Below are 21922 nucleotides of genomic sequence, written 5' to 3' on the forward strand. Positions count from 1 at the left end.
AAAATTAATGGAAAAAAAAATATATTGTACAACAGGATTTTACACTACTTATAAATATTTAGTAACAATTGTTTTAAAAAAAATGCAAATGGGTCTGTAAATATTTCCAGATCATGCCTCGCTTACATACAGGGAATATTTGCATGAATCCCAGGATTGCTACGCCGTTCTGCAGCTTCTGCAGAATTTATTATTTTAATTCATGGAATTATTGATGCCCAAAAGGTTTGTGGATAAAAATGGGAATTGGGAATTGGTGAAATGCTCTGTGGATTCCTCTGGTTTTTATGAAGCGCAACCTTTATGAAGCTGCTACTCACTGAACCCATATCATTTCAGAATAATTGACAGAATCTTTACTAAATTTGAATAATCTGTTATCGAAAACAGAAAATAATTGATAGGAAATTACTATAAAAATAAAATATTTATAGGCATAAAAATGTGTCCACATCGTGCATAGGCGGCATAAGTGGGCAGAGCCCAAAGTGGGTGGAGCCCTGTGGCATTACATAACTATGCCCACTTTAGGCTCCTCCCCCTTTATGTCCCTGGACGTCTGGAGCACAAGTTGGCAAGTATGGGAACACATGGCTGGTGAAGATTCGGCCTAACCTTGTATCTTGCTTTACTCGGACCCCCCCCTTTGTGTTTTGAGACCATCAATTGATGGCTGACTTGCTGAGCCAATCAAAAAATAGTTTCTGGTTACTGTAGCAACAAGTAACAAAACAGCTGCATGCTGGCAGCTAATCTACCACTACATTGCCGGCATGCAGGAACAATTATCTCGATTGCAACTCTTGATCCTCTTTAATCCGGATATCACTCTAAACACTCTACCGAGACCACTTTTACTGACAACTATTTACTGACTGCTAATCCTTCTGGAACTTTCTGCCACTTTTGACACTATGGACAACCCTCTTTACAATCTTGGTCTCCATGACACCATTCTTCACGGGTACACATCCTAACACTCTGAACTTCTTATCTCCAACGCTAACGTTCCTTCAACACTCTCCTTCAATCGCCCCTTCCCCACATTCTTGTTGTTGACTCCAACCTTTCATTTGCCCCTCACGTTCTGTTTCCAAAACTTGCTGCCTGTATCTTAAAAACAAAAACTCTTTTTAATGCCCTCTGTACCACCCGTCTTGACTACTGCAACTGAGTGCCAACTGCACTCCTCATAACCGTCTCACCCTTTACAATCCATCTTGAACATTCCTTACCCATCGCTCTACTAACCTCTACTGCCTGTATGCATCAGGATTCAATTTATAATCCCGACTCGCACCGCTGTAAAGGTTCCCCTACCTACATCTCCCCGCTTATCTCCAAATACGCTCCGACCCGGTCTCTCCAACTCGTCTGATGCTCTTCATCTGCCCTCCGCTCTGATGTCCGCCTCTCATGCTCCTATACAAGACTTCTCAAGGGCTGCCCCTATCCTTTGGAATGCCCTTCCCCATCTTATCCGACTCTCCCCTTGTCTCATGCCCTTCAATAATCCCTTAAAACCCACTTCTTCAGGGAACGCTCTCCCCCCTACCACCTACCTCTGCCTCACCTCTCTCAGCCCCACTCCTGCTGTCGGTGTCCTCGCCATTCCCTCTTAGTGCGTATGCCCAGCACTCTTATTCGTGTTATCAGTATTTACGCTGGGGTACAGCTGTGCGGCTGGTGCCCTCAAACATTGACGCTTCCAGCCCTTGTGTAACATACCCCAAACTCCTTCTAGATTGTAAGCTCCTTTGAGCAGGACCCTCCTCTACAGAACACGATGGCGCTATAGAATATATTGATCAATAATAATGATACCCATGCAATAGTTTATTTCATCCTTAGGCTGCCTTACTTTAGCATAATCACGGTCTCATGCGTGCAATATGTTGTATATTATGGAATTTACACGTATGTACAACCACATAAACTTTTACATTTTAGGTATTTTTCAGAAAAATACGCAGTTTTATGACTTTTATTGTTTGGATTGGCATGTATTGGAAAAAAAAGAGAGAAAAAATATAACGATAGAGAAAACGCGTCCGGTTCTCCCGGGGGTTAAAACATGTCTGGACCACCACCCCCTGGCATATAAAGGGTTAAAGGTTGCTTGAGCCGTTGGTATTAGATGCAGTTCTCTTCACCTCTTCGTAAGTTGACGACCAACACATATGTAGCCTTTTATCGACGCGTCTCATTTTGAAATATAAATAAATCATGTTCTTTTTTTTTCCTTTGCGTCTGGGGCGCGAGAAATAAGTCAATATATGCTAATTTTCTAAAACCGCTTCTAAAATATGAAAGTGTCGACAGAACGAGATTTCCGAGCCTTTTGTGACATCCCGATACGCGTCGCGGCGTTAAAGAGACATTTCTTAAAGAGAAACGCGTCTCCATCCCCCTCCTGCTCCCTGAAAGAAATCAATTGCCTTTGTCTGAGATTAAAGCTCAATTTAACCCTTAAAGACGGAGTCTTTAGTCGAAGTTGATACCTGCTCTCAGGGGCCTCAGAGGTCCCTTCTTCGGGTTCAAAGCTTACGGAAGTTTGCGTCTTCTTCTTCTGCGTTGGCCCTCCTTCATCTTAAAGACTTGGCTCCCTCTTGGGCTAATGACGGCAATATCCATTTTTCTTAGCCCTAAAGATGCAGCGTCTGGAATGCTTTCCCCTCTATGCGAAAAGGTTTATGGATTTTGGCTAACGCTTCCTTATCTGGGGGGGAAACAATGGATTTCTCCCAGCAGAATTAATGGATTCCACGCCAAAAAAGGGCTTGGAAGACATAATAAGTGTGCAGTGATTTCTCGTTTAATCGTTCTCATTAATTGTTGCAATAATCTGCCTTCCACCTCCACGCGAGAAAAAGCATTCTATACTCCCATGGCAATAAAATAGTTAATGTCTTGAAGCCTCCGCTTAACCCCTTGAGTTTATCAGCTGCCTGGCCCTCAAGAGTTAATGCTATGTCAGCTAAAAAAAAAAAAAAAAACAGCTATTGCTAACTGTTGCCACGCTGACTCTGTTGTGGCACTGAGAGTGTTAATCAGTTATCCTTTTGTTGAACGGAACTGGGGTACTTTTTTGGGCGATTTGGAAAGAATTCTGGGGTGGGAATGGGGCGTACATACAAGATGAAGTCCTGCTTGGAGAATGTGAAATATTTGATGCTTTGAAAGAAGCTTGGATGCAAAAAACAAAAAAAATATGAAAAAAATATATATTTTTTTTTAAAAACAACAATTCCCGTCTGAACTTTCTGTAAGAATATCCGTGGCAACTTAAAGCTACGTTATGATTCGGAATGTTATAAAGTCCATCGGTTGTTGCAGCTGTCGGGTGGTCAGCGGGTATAGGGGCTACTACGTCAGCCTTACCCATCATAATATTAATTTCGGGCAGGATAGACCTGGAAATGTTGGTTTTTCTCTTATTTTTTAGAAACCTTTGGGGGAGGGGGAACGATGGCGATTGACGATGGCGATTGTAGAACTCGCTGATATCCCAGCATGGTACCTACAGTAATCATATGGGTTTAAATGCACCAGGAAAACTTTTAGCCGGCTACATATAGGTTTCCTACATCTAATCACGCGGACGCAGAAACAAAATATTATTGCTTTTTTTTTAGGTAAAACTGGAAAATAAGAAAATAAGGGTATTGTGGAGTGTTTGAACCTGATACACTGTTACCTTTCAGTCTAGTGATCTATATAAGCATTTATAAATCTGTGATGCTGATTATTCAAAAAAAATCCTAAAACTATTTATTTTTATTGATCGAAAACATCAAATCAGGAGATAGAGAAATGGAAATAATTGAAATACACAAAGGGATTTAACAAAAGGACAGGAGGGGAGTTTATTTCAAAGGAGGAGAAATGTTACAACAAGAGACCGGAATCTAACACACAGAGGCTGCGATGAACGGAAGGAAGTTTTACTTTACTGAGAGGGTGGTAGATAAGTGGAACAGTCTCCCAGCAGAAGTGGTAGAGGGTAATACAGCGAGGGTATTAAACATGCGTGGGATAGTCATACGGCTCCTGAATCTAAGACGAGACCGACGACTGATTAAGGTTTGAGTCGTTACAGCAGGAGAAACGTGCAGACTAGACATAGACTGTGTTTCTATGAGATATCAAAGAGTTAAAGTTTTTTTTTTTTCCCACTTCTTTTTCAGATTTTTGTGGAAGCCACAAGGGGGCGCCTGAGACAAGCGTACGAAGGCTGGTTTGATTTCGCTCAAGACTCATAAACTGCCTCCCTCTCTCTCTCGCTGCACCTGTTATGTTCACAATCTGGCCCCTGCCTGACAATTACTTTGAATTCCAGAGGACCAGAGACCTAGGATGAGGAGCGTTGGATTCCCCCACAACCTGCTTTTCACGTTTTCACTTTTTTTTGCGTGGACTGCGGCCAGCCTTGACTTGGGACACAACCCTTGCACCACGCTGGTCCAGGGGAAATTTTTTGGTTATTTTTCTTCCTTGTCCGTCTTTCCCTTGAACTCTTCCGTGTGTTCGTGGATTATCCAGAATCCCGACCCCAGGAGATACACTTTGTACATGAAGGTCTCTAAACCCTCCGGCATATGCGACCATCAACAAATTCGAACCTCGCAGTTTGACTCCTTTCTGGAGTCCACTCGGACGTACTTGGGTATGGAAAGTTTCGACGACGTCTTGAAACTGTGTGATAGTTCCGTCCAATATGCCTTTCTGCAGTCCAACAAGCAGTTCCTCCAGATGAAACAGACCCTTCCGATTTGGGAAGGCGCCCAGTTGCAGCCGGTCAAGCCTATGGAGACGGATTTCTCTTTGGAATACCTCGTCTTGGGTAATCGCAACCCCAGCAAAGCCGCCTGCCAGATGCTCTGTAGATGGTTGGATACCTGTCTCACCACCAGTAGCAGCGCGCACCCCTGCGGCATCATGCAGACTCCTTGTTCTTGCAACGACGGGGAGGTCCAGAGTCAGGCTCACCCAAGCGAAATTACAGGGTTAAACAAGAAGAAGGACGATTGCTTCAAAGACGGGATATATCTAGAAAACTGCATGAGCAGCTCCAGAGATGCGGGAGAGTTTCAGGGTGAGTTAAGACGGCTCGTGATGTTGTTCAAAGTGCGTAACCTCCGACGTGCCTTTTTCCCGTCTCGATTGTTTCTTTTTTCCTCTCTGCGGAATGTTTTGTCGAGATAACGGAACGTCGCGATGAGATGATATTAAGTGCCGTCGAACGGTTCTCCTTGTGCCTTCTGCGCGTTCTTAAGGAAATATCTGTCCCCGCCGCTTTCGAGTGCCAGTAACTAGATGCAGAAGCCGGCTCGGCTCGCCTGAGCGTGAGATGCTGCCGTTATTGGACAGGATAGTGCAGAAAGAGCAGTGATTTTACTCTTTCCTCCGGGAATTCGCTCTGAAGCGCACACAATTCATGGGTTTTTTTTCCGGCCGAAATAAATGAGAAAGGGTTTTTTTTTTTCAAATTCGTCCCTGATTTTGCGAATGTTACGGGATATAAAGCCCGTATATCAACAATGCGTGGAACGCTCAAAAAATTAACGCTGCGATGGCCAGAAGAGTGCACTGCACTCCAAAAGAACATGTTTGTGATAGCGTTTGACATTTAAGTGGTTAAAAGGTCCTTGATGGGGGTAAATGAACAGCGTTTGTTGGCATGTTTTCAATACTATGCTCTTCCTAGGCAATTCTGGTACTTATAGGATTGAATGCATCGGATTCTAGATACGTCGCTAATGCTTGCACAACTCCATTTCATAGCGCCCTGTCCTGTGAAGGGTTAATGCTCCATGACGCGGGGCACGTCAACATTGGAATTGGTGGTCTGATGTATGTTTAGTTTTAAACAGCCACCCTAGAAGCTCACGTTTGTTAAATGAGTATTAGTCCAGATGTGTAATAATCAGAGCTGCTAGCCCTTTTTCTTTTTACAAAATTGTTTTCCAAATCTGTCTTGACATTTAAAGAGTTAAATTTAATTGGCCAATGAGATTTTTAAAAACTGACACATCGCACTTTATTCTGGCACATAAAAGGTTAAATTTAATTCACCATGGATGCAAATCTTATCCAAGTGAGGTAAAATAAATGATGCACGGTATGCTACACCGGCATGTAAAAGGTTAAGTTGAATTGAGTATTGATTCAAATTTTAACCCATTGAGATAAATAACACATTGCGCTTAACTATGGCACTTAAAAGGTTACATTTAATTGACTATTAATATAAATCTTAACTCATTTAGATATTTTTTTTAAAAATGACACATTGCACTCTGCCCTGACACTGAAAAGCTTGAATTTAATTGACTATAAATTTAAATTTTAACCCATTAACATAAAAAATGGATACATTACACAATGCTCTGGCACTTAAAAGGTTATTTTTGTGATACACAAGTTGTCATTCTGTAGCACGTTTAGCTCACTAAGTGCTCAAAGAGAGCACTGACTAGCCAAGGAACATTTCAGGAGGGGGTTAAATTTCTACAGTCGTTTGGCTCTTGAGATGTGTTGACTCCGCTCTGTTACTCGAAGTGTTAAATGCCTCCGACAAGCCCTGATTAGCAGTTAGCGGACTTTGCATGGCTGCATTTGGACTCAGGCATTAGCCGTGTTATTAATTTATCACATCTGCAGCTGATGTCACTGTACATACGCGGCCCTGGACGCCCCCATCACGATATTAGTAGGAATGTATTGCCATTGGCCACAGGTCTTCCACAAATAGTTAAAAATGTCCGTATAGGCAGCAGATTACTTATCTGTGGAATGCTCTGCAGCGGTATATGTTCTGAACGCGCACAAGGCTGATTAGTTTGCTAATATATACTCGCAAGCATCATAACGAAAGCGATTGAAGCTGTTTTTAACCCTTTGAAGCACCCTTTGCTCAAGCAGCATTTTCAGTCCAAGATTCTGGCAGAAAAATGGTCAAATTTGCTAAACGTTGAAGCGTTTCGTTAGAACTTTTGGGTCAAAATTCGCTGTTCCGGGGCTCGCTGGAATACCAGCCCTCGGCAACTTTTTTTCCTCTGACGATGACAGCCGGTTGCGTTAAATCATTTAAAATAATTAACACAATTACAAAGCAGCCCAAGGTGTTAATTGTATTTTTTTATATATATATATATATATTGCTCTTCAATGGCAAATGGCAAAGTTAACGGATATATCGGTCTGTACTTAGAACAGGTTATAGGAAACTTAATGACTTAAGGTCTTTAAGAAAAAGAGGTTAGTTCGTTGGGACTGAATCTTTTGCGTTAAAAGCCCATGGCGCTGAAAGGGTGCAATTATTTTACAACCACACATGGCATTAATATAATGACTTTAACCCTTTCAGAATTCACCCAGAGCAGAGGACTCCAGAAACCAGAAGTGATCACCAGGCCTCTGGGTCAGTGGGTTTAAATGTAGTGTTTGGCTCCACCCACTCCCCACCCAGGTCCTTCCTACTTTCAATCCTGAGACCACCCACTCCCTGCCTTTTCAAGTCTTTTCAGGCTAGCCACACCCATGCGTTGATAGTCCTGCCTCCTTAACTGAGACACGCCCCCTTCCTTCCTTCCTTATATGGAGCTGGGGAGCTTCGTCATACCTGCAACAGGAAGTTTGGGATGAGCAAGACTGTTTAATGCTCTAATTTTGCGTAAGCCAATGACGTTGAAGTATGCGGCCTAGGGTTAGCACGTCAGGACCTGTATAAATCATATCGCATGATTCTGACCAGTGTGTGTAAAGTGCTGCCCCCTGCAGTATGTGGGAGGTATAACTGAGTAACTCGTTCCCTTCTGTGAGTTTATACAGCCTACAAACTACAGGGGGCAGCATTTTACACGTGAAATACATGTGTCCTGTAAGAAAATGGCCCACCCGTGTGACCTCGATCCGTGGCCACCACGTGTGAAAACACAAAAACTGTTTTAGAATGTATAAACATGTCTTCTACATAATATCAGATCGTTCTGTAGATCTTGTGAACACTCCATTGGTCAATATGGGGCTCAACAAAGTGGATTAAATTGACCTCAAATTTAAAACCTTCACATGGATTATTTTCAGTGCTTTGGGTTTTTAAAGGTTTCTGTTTCTTTTGTTTTTTTTTACATTTCCCGTATTTTTTATACTATTCCCGGGCCTCTCTTAATAGACCTGGCTGTGACTGGGCAGTCCTGATCCGCAAAACACACTTTTTCTAGGCCACCTTCTAAAAAAGATCAAACCCTAAGAGACGTTCTCCGGGGGGGGGTGCTTTTGGGGTTGGGGCGGCACGCAGATGACAGATGTATGTAGACCGCGCATGTGCTACGTCTGGATGTGATTTGACATTTCAGGATTTGTCCTTCTTCAGGAACCTTCTTGGAACTTTGTTACGGATCAAAGCAATGAGGGATCTCTTGGAAAGGTTGGATTTGATGGACTTATTTCAACCTTACAATGTTTCAAAAGCCTTATTATGGGATTCTACGCCCCAAATAGGGCTTCGGAACCATTCCTCAGAACCTTAACTTTTCCATCTATACCATTTATGTCCACGTGTCCTTCTAGTGGTCCTGGTATCATTCATGGCTATTAGTTCCATTACATGGTCCTGGTCTTGCTGTTTGGTCTACAGGAGGGTGGTAGATAAATGGAACAGCCTCCCAACATAAGTGGTAGAGGCTGATACAGTGAAGGAATTTAAATACTGGATAGACATACGGCTCCTGAATCTAAGACGAGACCGACGACTGCTTAAGGGCAGGGTTTTTATCGCTGGTAGAAGACCTAGAACTTTACTTTTATCTTGTCTTGGCCACTCTATGCCTATCCCATGCAAGCTTAACTTGCCTTAAAGTATCACCCTCTAGCCCTTCTGCTGGGAGGCTGTTCCACTTATCTACCACCCTATCATTGATAAACTACCGTGTTACACTACATTGAACGTTCTGCTTCTCTAATATGAAGCAATGGCGTCTTCTCCTTCCATACCGTATCTTCTTCTTTGATAATTCTCTGCTTAACGCAATGAACACATACCTTTCCTCTAAAATATATTTAAATAAACAAAAACACAAGAAAGAAAAAAAATAATACCCGGCGTATTTCTGCATTTGGAATGAATCAGCGTGCTTTTCCCCGTCGGTTGGGTCGTCTTACCAGGCGTCGGAGGCTTTCTGTGCGTTTCTATAGAGCTGAGTGCAGTTTTACCCAGCGGGACGCCACTTAATAAGCAGTTATTTTGCTCTTACGCGACAGCCTGTTATGATTTCGCTGCATTATCAAAAATATAGATTTTTAAGAACAGATATGCGATTTCGTGCAAAGGTACATGAAAAAAAAATGCGGCTCTCTGCGGTGTCAGATTCAGCTGGAAAAGCTTGACATCCATTGTCGGGGGCAAAAAAACCCCAAGCGAACAAATAATTTCCCCCGCAACGGTGATCCGAAACACGGGGGAAATCTTTCCACCAGAGAACAAAACCTTACAGGTAAAAGCATTAGATTTCCCTTGTTTTAGTTAATCATAAATGTTTGATTTTAACGGATTCCCATCATTTTTTTTATTTCTAATATCAGAGTAAAAATAACTTATTTTCTGCGGTTTCCTTTTTTACCCCGGTTGTAGTTTTTGCCCCGTAATATAATGTTTTCAGGCAGCTGCATATCAGCCGTTTGTATGATTCTCGCTCTGTTATCTGACCCCCAATCTACTAAACACCCCGACTCCTTATCATACTGCCTGTGGGGGGCAATAGAATGGCTCAGTCTTAATCACCCAGTCAGACTCTATGACTAATGGAAGTCTATGAAAGAATGGACTTCACTAGCACTGCCATAAAGCATCAGCTCAGTGTGGTGTTTGAGCCGGGAAAGTCACCCAAAATATCACATGACTGACAGCTATGGCGGCCTCCAGGTCTGAGGGTTATTACTGTATACAGTGCTCGGGGTTATATTACTGTATACAGCGCTGGGGGTTATATTACTGTATACAGAGCTGGGGTTATATTACTGTATACAGCGCTGGGGGTTATATTACTGTATACAGCGCTGGGGGTTATATTACTGTATACAGCGCTGGGGGGGTTATATTACTGTATACAGCACTGGGGGTTATATTACTGTATACAGCGCTGGGGGTTATATTACTGTATACAGCGCTGGGGGTTATATTACTGTATACAGCGCTGGGGGTTATATTACTGTATACAGCGCTGGGGGGTTATATTACTGTATACAGCGCTGGGGGGTTATATTACTGTATACAGCACTGGGGGTTATATTACTGTATACAGCACTGGGGGTTATATTACTGTATACAGCGCTGGGGGTTATATTACTGTATACAGCGCTGGGGGTTATATTACTGTATACAGCGCTGGGGGGTTATATTACTGTATACAGCGCTGGGGGTTATATTACTGTATACAGCGCTGGGGGGTTATATTACTGTATACAGCGCTGGGGGTTATATTACTGTATACAGCGCTGGGGGGGTTATATTACTGTATACAGCACTGGGGGTTATATTACTGTATACAGCACTGGGGGTTATATTACTGTATACAGCGCTGGGGGTTATATTACTGTATACAGCGCTGGGGGTTATATTACTGTATACAGCGCTGGGGGGTTATATTACTGTACACAGCGCTGGGGGGTTATATTACTGTATACAGCACTGGGGGGGTTATATTACTGTATACAGCGCTGGGGGGTTATATTACTGTATAAAGCGCTGGGGGGTTATATTACTGTATACAGTGCTGGGGGGGTATATCACTGTATACAGCGCTGGGGGTTATATTACTGTATACAGTGCTGGGGGTTATATTACTGTATACAGTGCTGGGGGTTATATCACTGTATACAGTGCTGGGGGTTATATTACTGTATACAGCGCTGGGGGTTATATTACTGTATACAGCGCTGAGGGTTATATTACTGTATACAGCGCTGGGGGGTTATATTACTGTATACAGCGCTGGGGGTTATATTACTGTATACAGCGCTGGGGGTTATATTACTGTATACAGCGCTGGGGGGTTATATTACTGTATACAGCGCTGGGGGGTTATATTACTGTATACAGTGCTGGGGGGTTATATTACTGTATACAGCGCTGGGGGTTATATTACTGTATACAGCGCTGGGGGTTATATTACTGTATACAGCTCTGGGGGTTATATTACTGTATACAGCGCTGGGGGTTATATTACTGTATACAGCGCTGGGGGGTTATATTACTGTATACAGCGCTGGCGGTTATATTACTGTATACAGTGCTGGGGGGTATATTACTGTATACAGCGCTGGCGGTTATATTACTGTATACAGTGCTGGGGGGTATATTACTGTATACAGTGCTGGGGGTTATATTACTGTATACAGTGCTGGGTGGGGTTATATTACTGTATACAGCGCTGGGGGGTTATATTACTGTATACAGCGCTGGGGGTTATATTACTGTATACAGCGCTGGGGGGTTATATTACTGTATACAGCGCTGGGGGGTTATATTACTGTATACAGTGCTGGGGGGTTATATTACTGTATACAGCGCTGGGGGTTATATTACTGTATACAGCGCTGGGGGTTATATTACTGTATACAGCACTGGGGGTTGTTACTGTTTACGGCGCTGGGAAGGTTTCTAAGAAGTAATTTCACAGTAAGAGGTCAGGACGGGTGGTAGTGGAGGTGGGGTGGGAATACAGGGTCTCGTACCCCCGATAACCTCTATATATTTAGTATATTGGGTGGCATCGGGGTCCTCGAGGGTACTTGAGAAAGTACACAAGTAATACCGTTGTCATGGTTCCCAAGATTCTCAAAAGGACTTGAGATTTTTGTAAGCCTTAGAAGGCATTTTAGTTTTTATCCTGAAATTCACAAGTGGGATTATTACTTACGCCTGCGGCTGGGCAAAAAGGGGGGAAAATTCTCTCCCGGGGGGGGGTTGACTGCAGAAACCGTGGGAGCAAACATAAGCACTTCGAGAGCGCTCAGGTGACATCACAACATCCGTGACCCGAACAACCACGGAAACAGGAAAAAAATCCACTCTTTCCCACGTTTAATAATTATTCATTTCAACATCTAGATCCCGATGTCCAGCGTTAAATAAAAATATCGCCCTCCTCTACTGGGCAGCGCTTCAAAAAACCAGTAGAATCAAGTAAATTTCATAATTTTCCCAGATCCTATATGAATTTGGATTAGAGAATATGCAAAACAAGCAAATTATCAAGGGTTCAATAGAGTTAGGCTTAAATCCCCTTGCTGTATTACCCTCTACCACCTCTGCTGGGAGGCTGTTCCACTTATCCACCACTCTCTCAGTAAAGTAAACCCCCAAAAGATGCCAGAACGGTTATTTTATTTGGTTTTCATTTCCTGTTGCACGGGGCGAATCCTTCCAATCATCGGTGCCGGGGACCTGAGAAATGCTGAACGGCGAGAAGCATCGCTGAGCTGTCACCTTGCATTTCGGATCTGCAGGTAAAGGACGTCGCCTCGGGCCGCGCAGATCTGTCGGGATGCGATAAATACCAGGGCGGCTTCTTGATTCCGCACTCGCACGCCGCATATAGATTCGCTGCCACTCTCCCATCCACCCCGGTGCTAAGACCGAGATACTGCGGCCGTGGTTAACCCTTTACGTTTTATATCCACCCGTTACCCATTATTTATATCAACATTTTTTGGGGAAGATAATGTTTTTCTCCTTTAAACCCCAGCTCTGTATACAATAATGTCGGTCAGTGTGGAAAAAAAACCTGGTTTTATCTAATTTTGTCTCAAAAAACTTTATCTGCAGACCTGGAGCCGCCGTTGCTGTTAGTCATGTGATATTTTGGGTGACTTTCACGGCTCAAACACCACACTGAGCTGATGCTTTATGGCAATGCTAATGAAGTCCGTTCCTCCATAGATTTTCATTAGTCAGAGTGTCCATGATGGTGATTAAGACTGAGGCATTCTATTGTTCCCCACAGGCAGTATGATAAGGAGTCGGGGGGGTTAGTAGATCGGGGATCAGATAACAGAGCGAGAATCATACAAACGGCTGATATGCAGCTGCCTGAAAACATTATATCACGGGGCAAAAACTAGAACTGTTTTAAAATAGAGCAATATTTTGAAAAATGTATTTTTTATTTGATACGAGGAATAAAAAAAAGAGGGGATTCAGCTTTAAAAGAAATAACGAAGCAGCACTGGAAACCATCTTGTGTTAGAATTGTGTTATTTTTTTTATTTAATGTTTGAATTACTCAGAATAATATTCATATCCGACAATCACCAAACTATAATTGTAGTATTATTTATTAAACCTGGGCACATGGACCGTTAACCATTCGTATATATATTTTTTGTTTCGTTTTTGAATTAAAGTTGGAGGGCTTTTTTTAATTCGGAAACTAAAATTGTTATCGCCCATTCTATGTCACATTCTCTTCCTCTCCCTCCCTTTATGTTCTCCGCTTCTTCCCGTGCTCCGTGTCTTCATTCCTCTTTCTCTCTTCTCCTGGTGATCCGCTGCGTTACCCTGGGCTCCAGGAGCACTTCCGCTTTAGGGCGGGGCCTCGGCGTGCAGCAGGGTGACAGCCTCTCCTCTGATTGGTGGTTCTTCAGGAAGCCAGGGTAATGCAGCGGATCATCAGAGAGGAAAGAAGAATGAAGACAACATGAAGAAGGGGGAGAAGCGGAGAGCGAGGAGCTGTGGAAAAGGAGACATTGAGCGAGAGTGCGAGAGCGTGACAGAGAGTGCAGAAAATCGAGTCAAATGAAAATGTCTAATATTTATCTACCCACTTATCTTTCTTATTTTATTTCTATCTTTTTAATGAGTAGGTAGAGATTCATTAACCTAATTAGTATTTTACTATTTTTTTTATTTGTTTTAAAACCCCCCAAAACAATAGATTTTTTTTGTACGAAACAATCCAATATCATTTTCAATCTGCTCTGACTCTATATCATACTTCAATTCCTAAGAGCTCCCGCTACATTTTTTTTCCCTCCATTATATCATTATTTGCAATTCAAACCTTCTCTTAGATTTCGCCGTCCGCATGAAGTGCCTCTCGGCATCGAGACTTGCCGGGTAGACTCTGTAACCCAAAGTTCTTCCTATTACCGATTGATTTGTAAGCAGCTGTCAGTTCCTTTCCCGCCTTTTCATCTTCCTCTCTGCCTGCAGAACCTCACGGCCGCTCAGTCAAAGGATTTCTAGGTGAGTTCCTCAATTAGGTCCATGGAGACTTATTTGGGCCGTGGACGGCTTCTTCTCGGCCCATTAGGATGACTCCATCGACGATGGAGAGGTGGCCAGAAGCCAAGGGTGATGTGGATAGCGTTGACATGACTCACTTCCCCCGGTGTTTTTTTTTTTTTATATTCTTTTTCAATTACTCTACTCATTCCCCGCTGCCAAAGCATCTCAGGGAAAACTCCACGGGGAATATCCGCCTGCCGAAAGCGTCGGTAAACAGCTTTAAGGGCAGATATCCTCGGTCCGTGCAAGTTAATCAATATTCCCTAATAAAAAATAACATTTTAGAAATGAGTCAAATGGTAGAAAAAGGGATATAAGGGATTAATGTTAAACTTTGGAAGACGAGGCCACACTGCTGTTTTGTATTATAAGACCAAAAAAATAAAGTTTGTAATTGGGACTGAATAACCCTAAATGTATACAAAAGTGCCTTCACTTGAATCATTTTTGGAGAATAATATTTGTTTAAATTAATCATTTTTGCTAATACCGTATTGGCTCGAATATAGGCCGCACTTTTTCCCCCCACTTTAAGTCTTTAAAGTGGGGGTGCGGCCTATATTCGGGGTCTAGCGCCCGACGCCCGGGACATGCAGTCCCGGGCGCCGGGCAGGCAGTGGGGTTAGGATACAGATCCCCCGCAGCGGTGCAGGGGACCTGCATCCTACTCCCCGATACGCTCAGACAGCCTCCCCTGCCGGCACTTTCCACCGGGGGGGGGGTTTGTGCCGGCATGGGAGGTTGTCTAAGCGCATCGTGCGGACCGTCCGCACGATACGTTTTACCTCTGCCCCCCCGGGCCTACCGGAGCAGACTCCCGGGTGTCTTGCGGGGCCGGCGGGGGTCATCTACGCAATACGCGTATACAACTTCCGGTGCCGGCACATCCAGGAAGTTGTATACGCGTATTGCGTAGATGTCCCCCGCCGGCCCCGCAAGGCACCCGGGAATCTGCTCCGGTAAGTCGGGGGGGCAGAGGAGGACAGTGGCAGCATATCTCGGGGAGGAGGAGGACAGTGGTAGCGTATCTCGGGGAGGGAGGACAGTGGCAGCATATCTCGGGGGGGGACAGAGTGGCAGCATGTTTTTTTGGTGCTTTTTCAAAGAAAAAAACTTTCTTTAAAAAAGCACCAAACTTTTAGGGTGCGGCCTATATACGGGGGCGGCCTATATCCGAGCCAATACGGTAATTTGTTTTTAAATTATTGGGAATAATCTAATTGTATTATTAGAAATATTTTAGGTATTGAAATATTCTATATTCCCCAGTATTCCACATCTTAGCTGTCCTTAGAGAAGACATTAAAAAGAGACATTTTCTGGCGCTGGACCTCAGATCTCGTGTAGGACTCATATATACGGCAACGGAGGAATCGATGCTATTTCTGGAGCTCTAAGAATATAAAGAACCATATAATTCTGTGAGTGGCCCGAGGGCTGAGATTTGTAGATCATTATCATTCCAGGGCCCCTGAGTCATCCTGACAGCCGATCGCTGCCTCTAAAGACTTTCCACTCGGTTAACCTTCCTATGCGTTATGTTCATTTGCCCTGTCTCATTAACGATAGCCCGCTACCCCCATTCCTCTATTAAACTAATGGAAGCTCAGGTATCCAAACCGTTTTAATGTTATTTCTAGAAACAGCAAGCCATTTTTGATATATTATTTGGTTATTGTGTGATATAATGATTTCGGTTGTCACCGTACTCTTGAGCTGTCTGATTCTGTTGGGTTCAGTGGCGTTAAGGTCTAGGTATTGGGCCACCAGGCTCCCTGAAGCGCTACTACTTAACATTATGGAGGACCTGGCCAAGTCGGCACAGTCCTCGATCGTTTCCTACTGCCTGACATTGTGCTTGCCCTCAAAATTGGAGCGCCGCGATATATCCCGACAGCCAGTAGTAAAGATGGAGGTGCGAAGGACCAGTGCCGAAGATAAATACTCTACTGGCTGGGTTTGTCGATTTCTAAGTTAATGTCTTTCTTTACTGAGTATTTTCCTTATTTTACTGCATTTTACTGCATTGTTTTTTTTTTGTAAAAATGAAAAAATAACCTCAGAAATGGGATTTATCGATATGTCGGTAGTTGACCTGTTTCCACCCCCCCCCCTGTAGACAGGAGATAGGTTGCCACCTTCTGGCCCAAGGGGCAAATAAAGCCAAATGGTCCCCATCGGCCCGGTAACTAACATACGCGCTGGGGCACACACACACACACGCTAACCCTGATTCCCAGCTATAGTTTGTAACGTATATCGAGATGATAAAGTATTTTGATGGCATATTAAAACGGATGACCAAATCCACTGACTTCCCGTCCTTTGGGGGGAGTAAAGCAGGAGGGGATCTGTGCCGAGGAACGGCAGAATGCTTAGGATTCTTTTTTTATTGAAAGGGATTTGTCCCCGGAGAATTTAACACTTAATGTGAAGTTACTGATCTGCACTTTTCCTTCGCGTATGGTGGGTGTAGAATTACCCAAGGAACGCTGTATAAAAAAAAGAAGAAAACCTGAAACAGTATTTCTTGAAAATGGCAGCATCGGGGGAGACGTTTAAGGAAACACACGGGGCGTATAATGAACTGAGGCACTTAGCTATAAAATGCGATTTGTGTCACGCTGCCGAGGAACCGAGGGGGGGGACTACCTGAAAAGTTTTCATCTGTTAAGAATTCAGAGTGTGGAAACATAATGACTAAAATGTCGAACGAAAATACTATAGGATTACATTAAGTGTTATGTCTTGGTTTCAATGTTTTTTATGTGTGTTCTAGAATGCTGTGTCTTCCATAAAGATGTCTTCATGGTTCTTTATGCTTGTTAAACAAAGGAGGTAGAATGATGACAACTTGTTCTGTTATTGTAATCTTTTACATGGTGAAACGGAACCTGCCGGCAGATCGGCCCCGTTCGGCCCCATTCTAGTTTTCCTGCTGTAAAGACTCAAACCTTAATCAGTCCTTGATCTGGTCTTAGGTTCCCACGTTCTTCGCTGATATATTTATCTATAAAGTAGATTGTGAAATTACCGATCGGTCCTGGCGCATGCACGAGCCTCGCATATGGAAATGCCTCTAGTAGCTGCGGTCCGTCTGTGATCCTAAGGTCTAGTAGGCAAGGTGGAGCGGCTTTTTTTTATGGAAACGTTGTACAAAGACACTGGAATTGTATGTGGATTCAAATCATTTCACTCTATTTTTTCTGCATTGGGCGTGTTCAGTATCTTATACCTTTTTGGTGCTCAAAGGGTTAAAGCTAAAAATGTAATAAAAAAAAAAAAATTGATTCACAATCCCCCCAAAAATCCCAAATGGCGGCAATCTATTCACAGGAAAATGTGCCTCTTTAGATAAGATCCCCATGCGCAGAAAAGCATACTGTCGTCGGCCTCTGGCACATAAGGAGTTAAGGAAATTAAACCAGTAATGGGACGCAGGAGACACAGAAAGGATCCACCTGTGGTCGGCTGAGTAGCATACTGTGGATAATTGAAGCCTCGGGCGTTGCAATTTGTCACCGCGAATGGATGCGCAGTCTTCTGGAGGATGAAGCAATCGATACTCTGCTCAATATTAAACCTTTTGCAGGGACCCTGAGTGCTCCACGCCGGCTCCCGGTGTCCGATCGTTTCCCGTGGCTTCACTCTCGTGCTCATATTTAATTAATGGCAGATTATATGTCCAGCCGCATTTTGACATGTCCTGGGGGAGATAATGGCCCGCTAGCGAGTACTTAGAGCGCACGGAATGTCGTTTTTTGAGTATTTCAATGTGGCATTGTTTTAAGAAATAATTTTCCGTCTTTTCGCGCTTGCAGAAAACTCGTTACTAGGTATCTATTGAGTGTCCGTGATTCCAGATTTAATATGAAAGGAAAGTTGGGCAGAGTCTTGGATAAGAGAATGCATCCAGCGAGAGTCTGATGTCTATATATGTATGAGTGGGTGTTAGCATGATTGTGTATGTGTGTGCCTGTGTTAGCGTTAATATGTATGGATGTGAGTTTGCATAAATGTGTGTGTTAGCATGAGTGTGTGTGTGTTAGTATGAGTGTGTAAGTGTGTGTTAGCATGGGTGTGTATGTGTAAGTGTGTGTTAGTACCGTATTTGCTCGATTATAAGACGACCCTGATTATAAGACGACCCCCCAAAATCTGAATATTAACTTAGGAAAAAAAGAAAAAGCCTGAATATAAGACGACCCTAAAGGAAAAAAGTTTTACCAGTAAATGTTAATTCATGTAAACTATTTTTTTAATAAAAGCTATGATTGAGAAAAATATTTTTTTTTTTGTTTTTATTTCTCGTATTTTCCAACCTGTCCCCCAGTTACACACATCTGCCCCCAGGCTTGCCACACCAATATGGCACTGTGGCCCATGATATGCCTTTTAACCCTCTATATGCCACTGTGCCCCATGGTATGCCTTTTGACCCCCTATGTGCCACTCTGCCTCCAGAAATGCCTTATACCCCTATATCCCATTCTGGCATTTAGGGGGTTAAAATGCATATTATGGGGCAGAGTGGCATATAGGGAGGTATAAGGCATTCCAGGAGGCAGAGTGGCATTAAGGGAGTTAAAAGGCATTATATAGAGCACTCTGCCTCCAGAAATGCCTTATACCCCTATATGCCACTCTGGTATTTAGGGGGTTAAAAGGCATATTATGGGGCAGAGTGGCATATAGGGAGGTATAAGGCATTTCAGGAGGCAGAGTGCACTATTAAATGCCCCCTTAACGCCACTCTGCCTCCTGAAATGCCTTATACCTCCCTATATGCCACTCTGCCCCATAATATGCCTTTTAACCCCCTAAGTGCCAGAGTGGCATATAGGGGTGTAAGGCATTCCAGAAATGCCCTACACACACACACACACACACACACACACACACACACACACACACACACACACTCTTACTTACCGGTGCTTCCAATTTCCTGCTGTATTGCCGGGGCAGCGGGTTGACGTCTCATTCCGCGGCAGCCGGAAGGAGGTGGAGTTGGCAGCGGGGGTTTGTATGCGTCCGTCGCAAATACCTTCCCCGGCTGTCAGACATCAGGAACTCTGGAACTCTGATCTCTGACAGTCGGGGAAGGTATTTGCGACGGACGCATACAAACCCCCGCTGCCAACTTCACCTCCGGAAGCACCGGTAAGTGTGTGTGTGTGGGGGGGGGGGGGCGACGACAGGAGGATCCAGGTCCCCTGCAGCGGTGCGGGGGATCTGGATCTTAGTCTCCTAATCAGACCTCTATTTGAGGTCTGATTAGAAGACGACCCCGATTGTAAGACGAGGGGTATTTTTCAGAGCATTTGCTCTGAAAAAAACCTCGTCTTATAATCGAGCAAATACGGTATGAGTGTGTGTGTGTTAGTATGAGTGTGTAAGTGTGTGTTAGTATGAGTGTGTATGTGTAAGTGTGTGTTAGTATGAGTGTGTAAGTGTGTGTTAGTATGAGTGTGTATGTGTAAGTGTGTGTTAGTATGTGTGTATGTGTTCATGTGTGTTAGCGTCAGTGTGAGTGTGTAAATGTGTGTTCTGGTGCCTATGTTGCATCAGTGCATACTGTATATGCGTATGAAGGGGTTCAAGGGGCTGAGAGAGTGCACTTGTCTATCCTGCCCCAGGTGAGAAGCCGCCAGGCCTCCTTCTCTAGTTTCAATATCAAAGTATTTGCATAAAATCTTAAATTCTCAGACAATTCATGCGGTGGAACTCCGATGCGCATTTTCCTTGTCACGGAGGCATTCCGTTCAAGGTATGCGGATCTCATCCTTGAAATGTATCAGAGAGGAACGGCCTCTCTCGGATCGGAATAATGTGTTTTCTTCCAAAAGCTTTTTTTTTTTTCTTTTCCTTGAAGCGTTCTTGATGTTCTGTAAACAATTTCTCAAAGAATGGATAAAACATTTTGAAGTTTCCGAGTGGCGTTGCTCGGGTAGAGCCGTCCGCCGTCTCAGATGATTAATGAAAATGAAACCCGTTGTTTCCGTGAGCCAAATCGAATGTGAGCAGGTGCAGAGATTCAAAATATGCAACAATCAATAAGAACGGAGAAGCTCCTGAAGCCTCCAGATCCTTTGAAATTTGACTTTACCTGAAACAAAACACTTTGCATTCTTCTTCCCAGTTAGAGCACCATTGGGATAGACAGATGCAGTCCCAAATCCTACCACCGGGAGAGAAGGTACGAGGATGCCTCTCTTTCCTCCCCTGATGCCTCTCTTTCCTCCCCTGATGCCCATCTTTCCTCCATGATGCCCATCTTTCCTCCCTGATGCCCATCTTTCCTCTGCTAATGCCTCTCTTTCCTCCCCTGATGCCTCTCTTTCCTCCCTGATGCCCATCTTTCCTCCCCTGTTGCCCCTCTTTTCTAGGAGGCCAGAATGTTTGCTGGGTATGAGGGTATCGCAGGGTTCTACTGCCCTAAAAGCCCCGATAATGTGTATAGAAACAGCAGGAAATAACATTATAAATTATACTGTGGAAATCCATTCTTCTTCATTTTCGTTACATAAATACTTGAATAATCAATAGGGCCCGGAATACATAAAAAGCCTATGTAAAGCCCCTCCCCTAACCACACTTCAGGCCACACCCCTTGGAAGGACACCGCCCCTGAAAAGCTGGGGGTATATTCTCTGTTATTTTTTGGTGAGAGGCATTAAGGGTATGACCCAATAAATTAGCACTGACAATTTTAATTACATTTCTATTCTTTTTTTTTTTCCTAAATACATGAGAAATTCAAAATCTTCCGCATTGGTTCAATCAATTAACCTTACAACATTTAGCCCAACGTCACCCAGAGACAGGTGAATTAAATTTAAGTTGCCGTAGAGTTGCTAGGCAACCTGGAACCCTTTTATAATTTACTTCATATGTTAGTCATAGAAATCAGATAGAACGGGCTGCGTGCATTGACATTCGATTGATACAACGCTTATTATTATTATTGAGACAAAATGTACCCAGTGCCTGAATTTTTTAATATATATTGTTTATCACCCACCGGGGCTTTAACGCAGTTGAAAAACTGTAGCGTAGAGATGGGTCAGAAGCGTAACTAGAAATCACAGGGCACTGGTGCGCAAATTACCCCAGGGCTCCAACTCCACCAAGCAACATGTCCAACAGTGCCATCTTTGCCCCAAACAGCTTGTGAATGCCTTTGCCCCCAAGCAGCTTATTAGTGCCACCCTAACCCCCAAACCGCCTGTCTGTGCCCCTTTGGGCTGGTCCAAAAGTCTTCACAAAAGGCCAGTACATCCTGGACCGGGCAGGTCCACATCAGACCTGCATGTATATGTGTAGGTGTGTGTTAGCATGAATGCGTATGCATAAGCATGTGCGCCTAAATGTGTATGTGGAAGTATTTGTGGGTGTGTAAGTGTGTGTTAGTGTAAGTGTGTGTGTTAGCATGAGTGTTTAAGTTTGTATGCCTGTACATAGGTGGGTTCCCAGTAAGGTCAAGGGGCCAATGGGCCACTTCGTTTTACCTGTCTTCAGGCCAGAAGGTGCCAACCTTTCCCTGATTGTGAGTGTCTGGCTGTGTGTGTTAGTGTGGTTGTCTGGCTGTGTGTGTTAGTGTGGTTGTCTGGCTGTGTGTGTTAGTGTGAG

The 21922-nt window shown here is 43.7% G+C and overlaps 1 protein-coding gene across 1 annotated transcript in view; it reads left to right on the top strand.

The window, feature by feature from the left end:
- Positions 1 to 4187: 4187 nt before the first annotated feature.
- The window catches only part of LOC128497840 (adhesion G protein-coupled receptor B1-like), a 75527-nt gene continuing 57792 nt past the window's right edge, over positions 4188 to 21922 (top strand). The window contains exon 1 of the mRNA XM_053468025.1: positions 4188 to 5095. Within this exon, the coding sequence (XP_053324000.1) occupies positions 4357 to 5095 (739 nt within the window). The 5' untranslated portion in view covers positions 4188 to 4356. The remainder of the gene's footprint in view (positions 5096 to 21922) is intronic.

This window comes from Spea bombifrons, chromosome 5 (genome assembly GCF_027358695.1).
Source record: "Spea bombifrons isolate aSpeBom1 chromosome 5, aSpeBom1.2.pri, whole genome shotgun sequence".
Classification (NCBI taxonomy): domain Eukaryota; kingdom Metazoa; phylum Chordata; class Amphibia; order Anura; family Pelobatidae; genus Spea; species Spea bombifrons.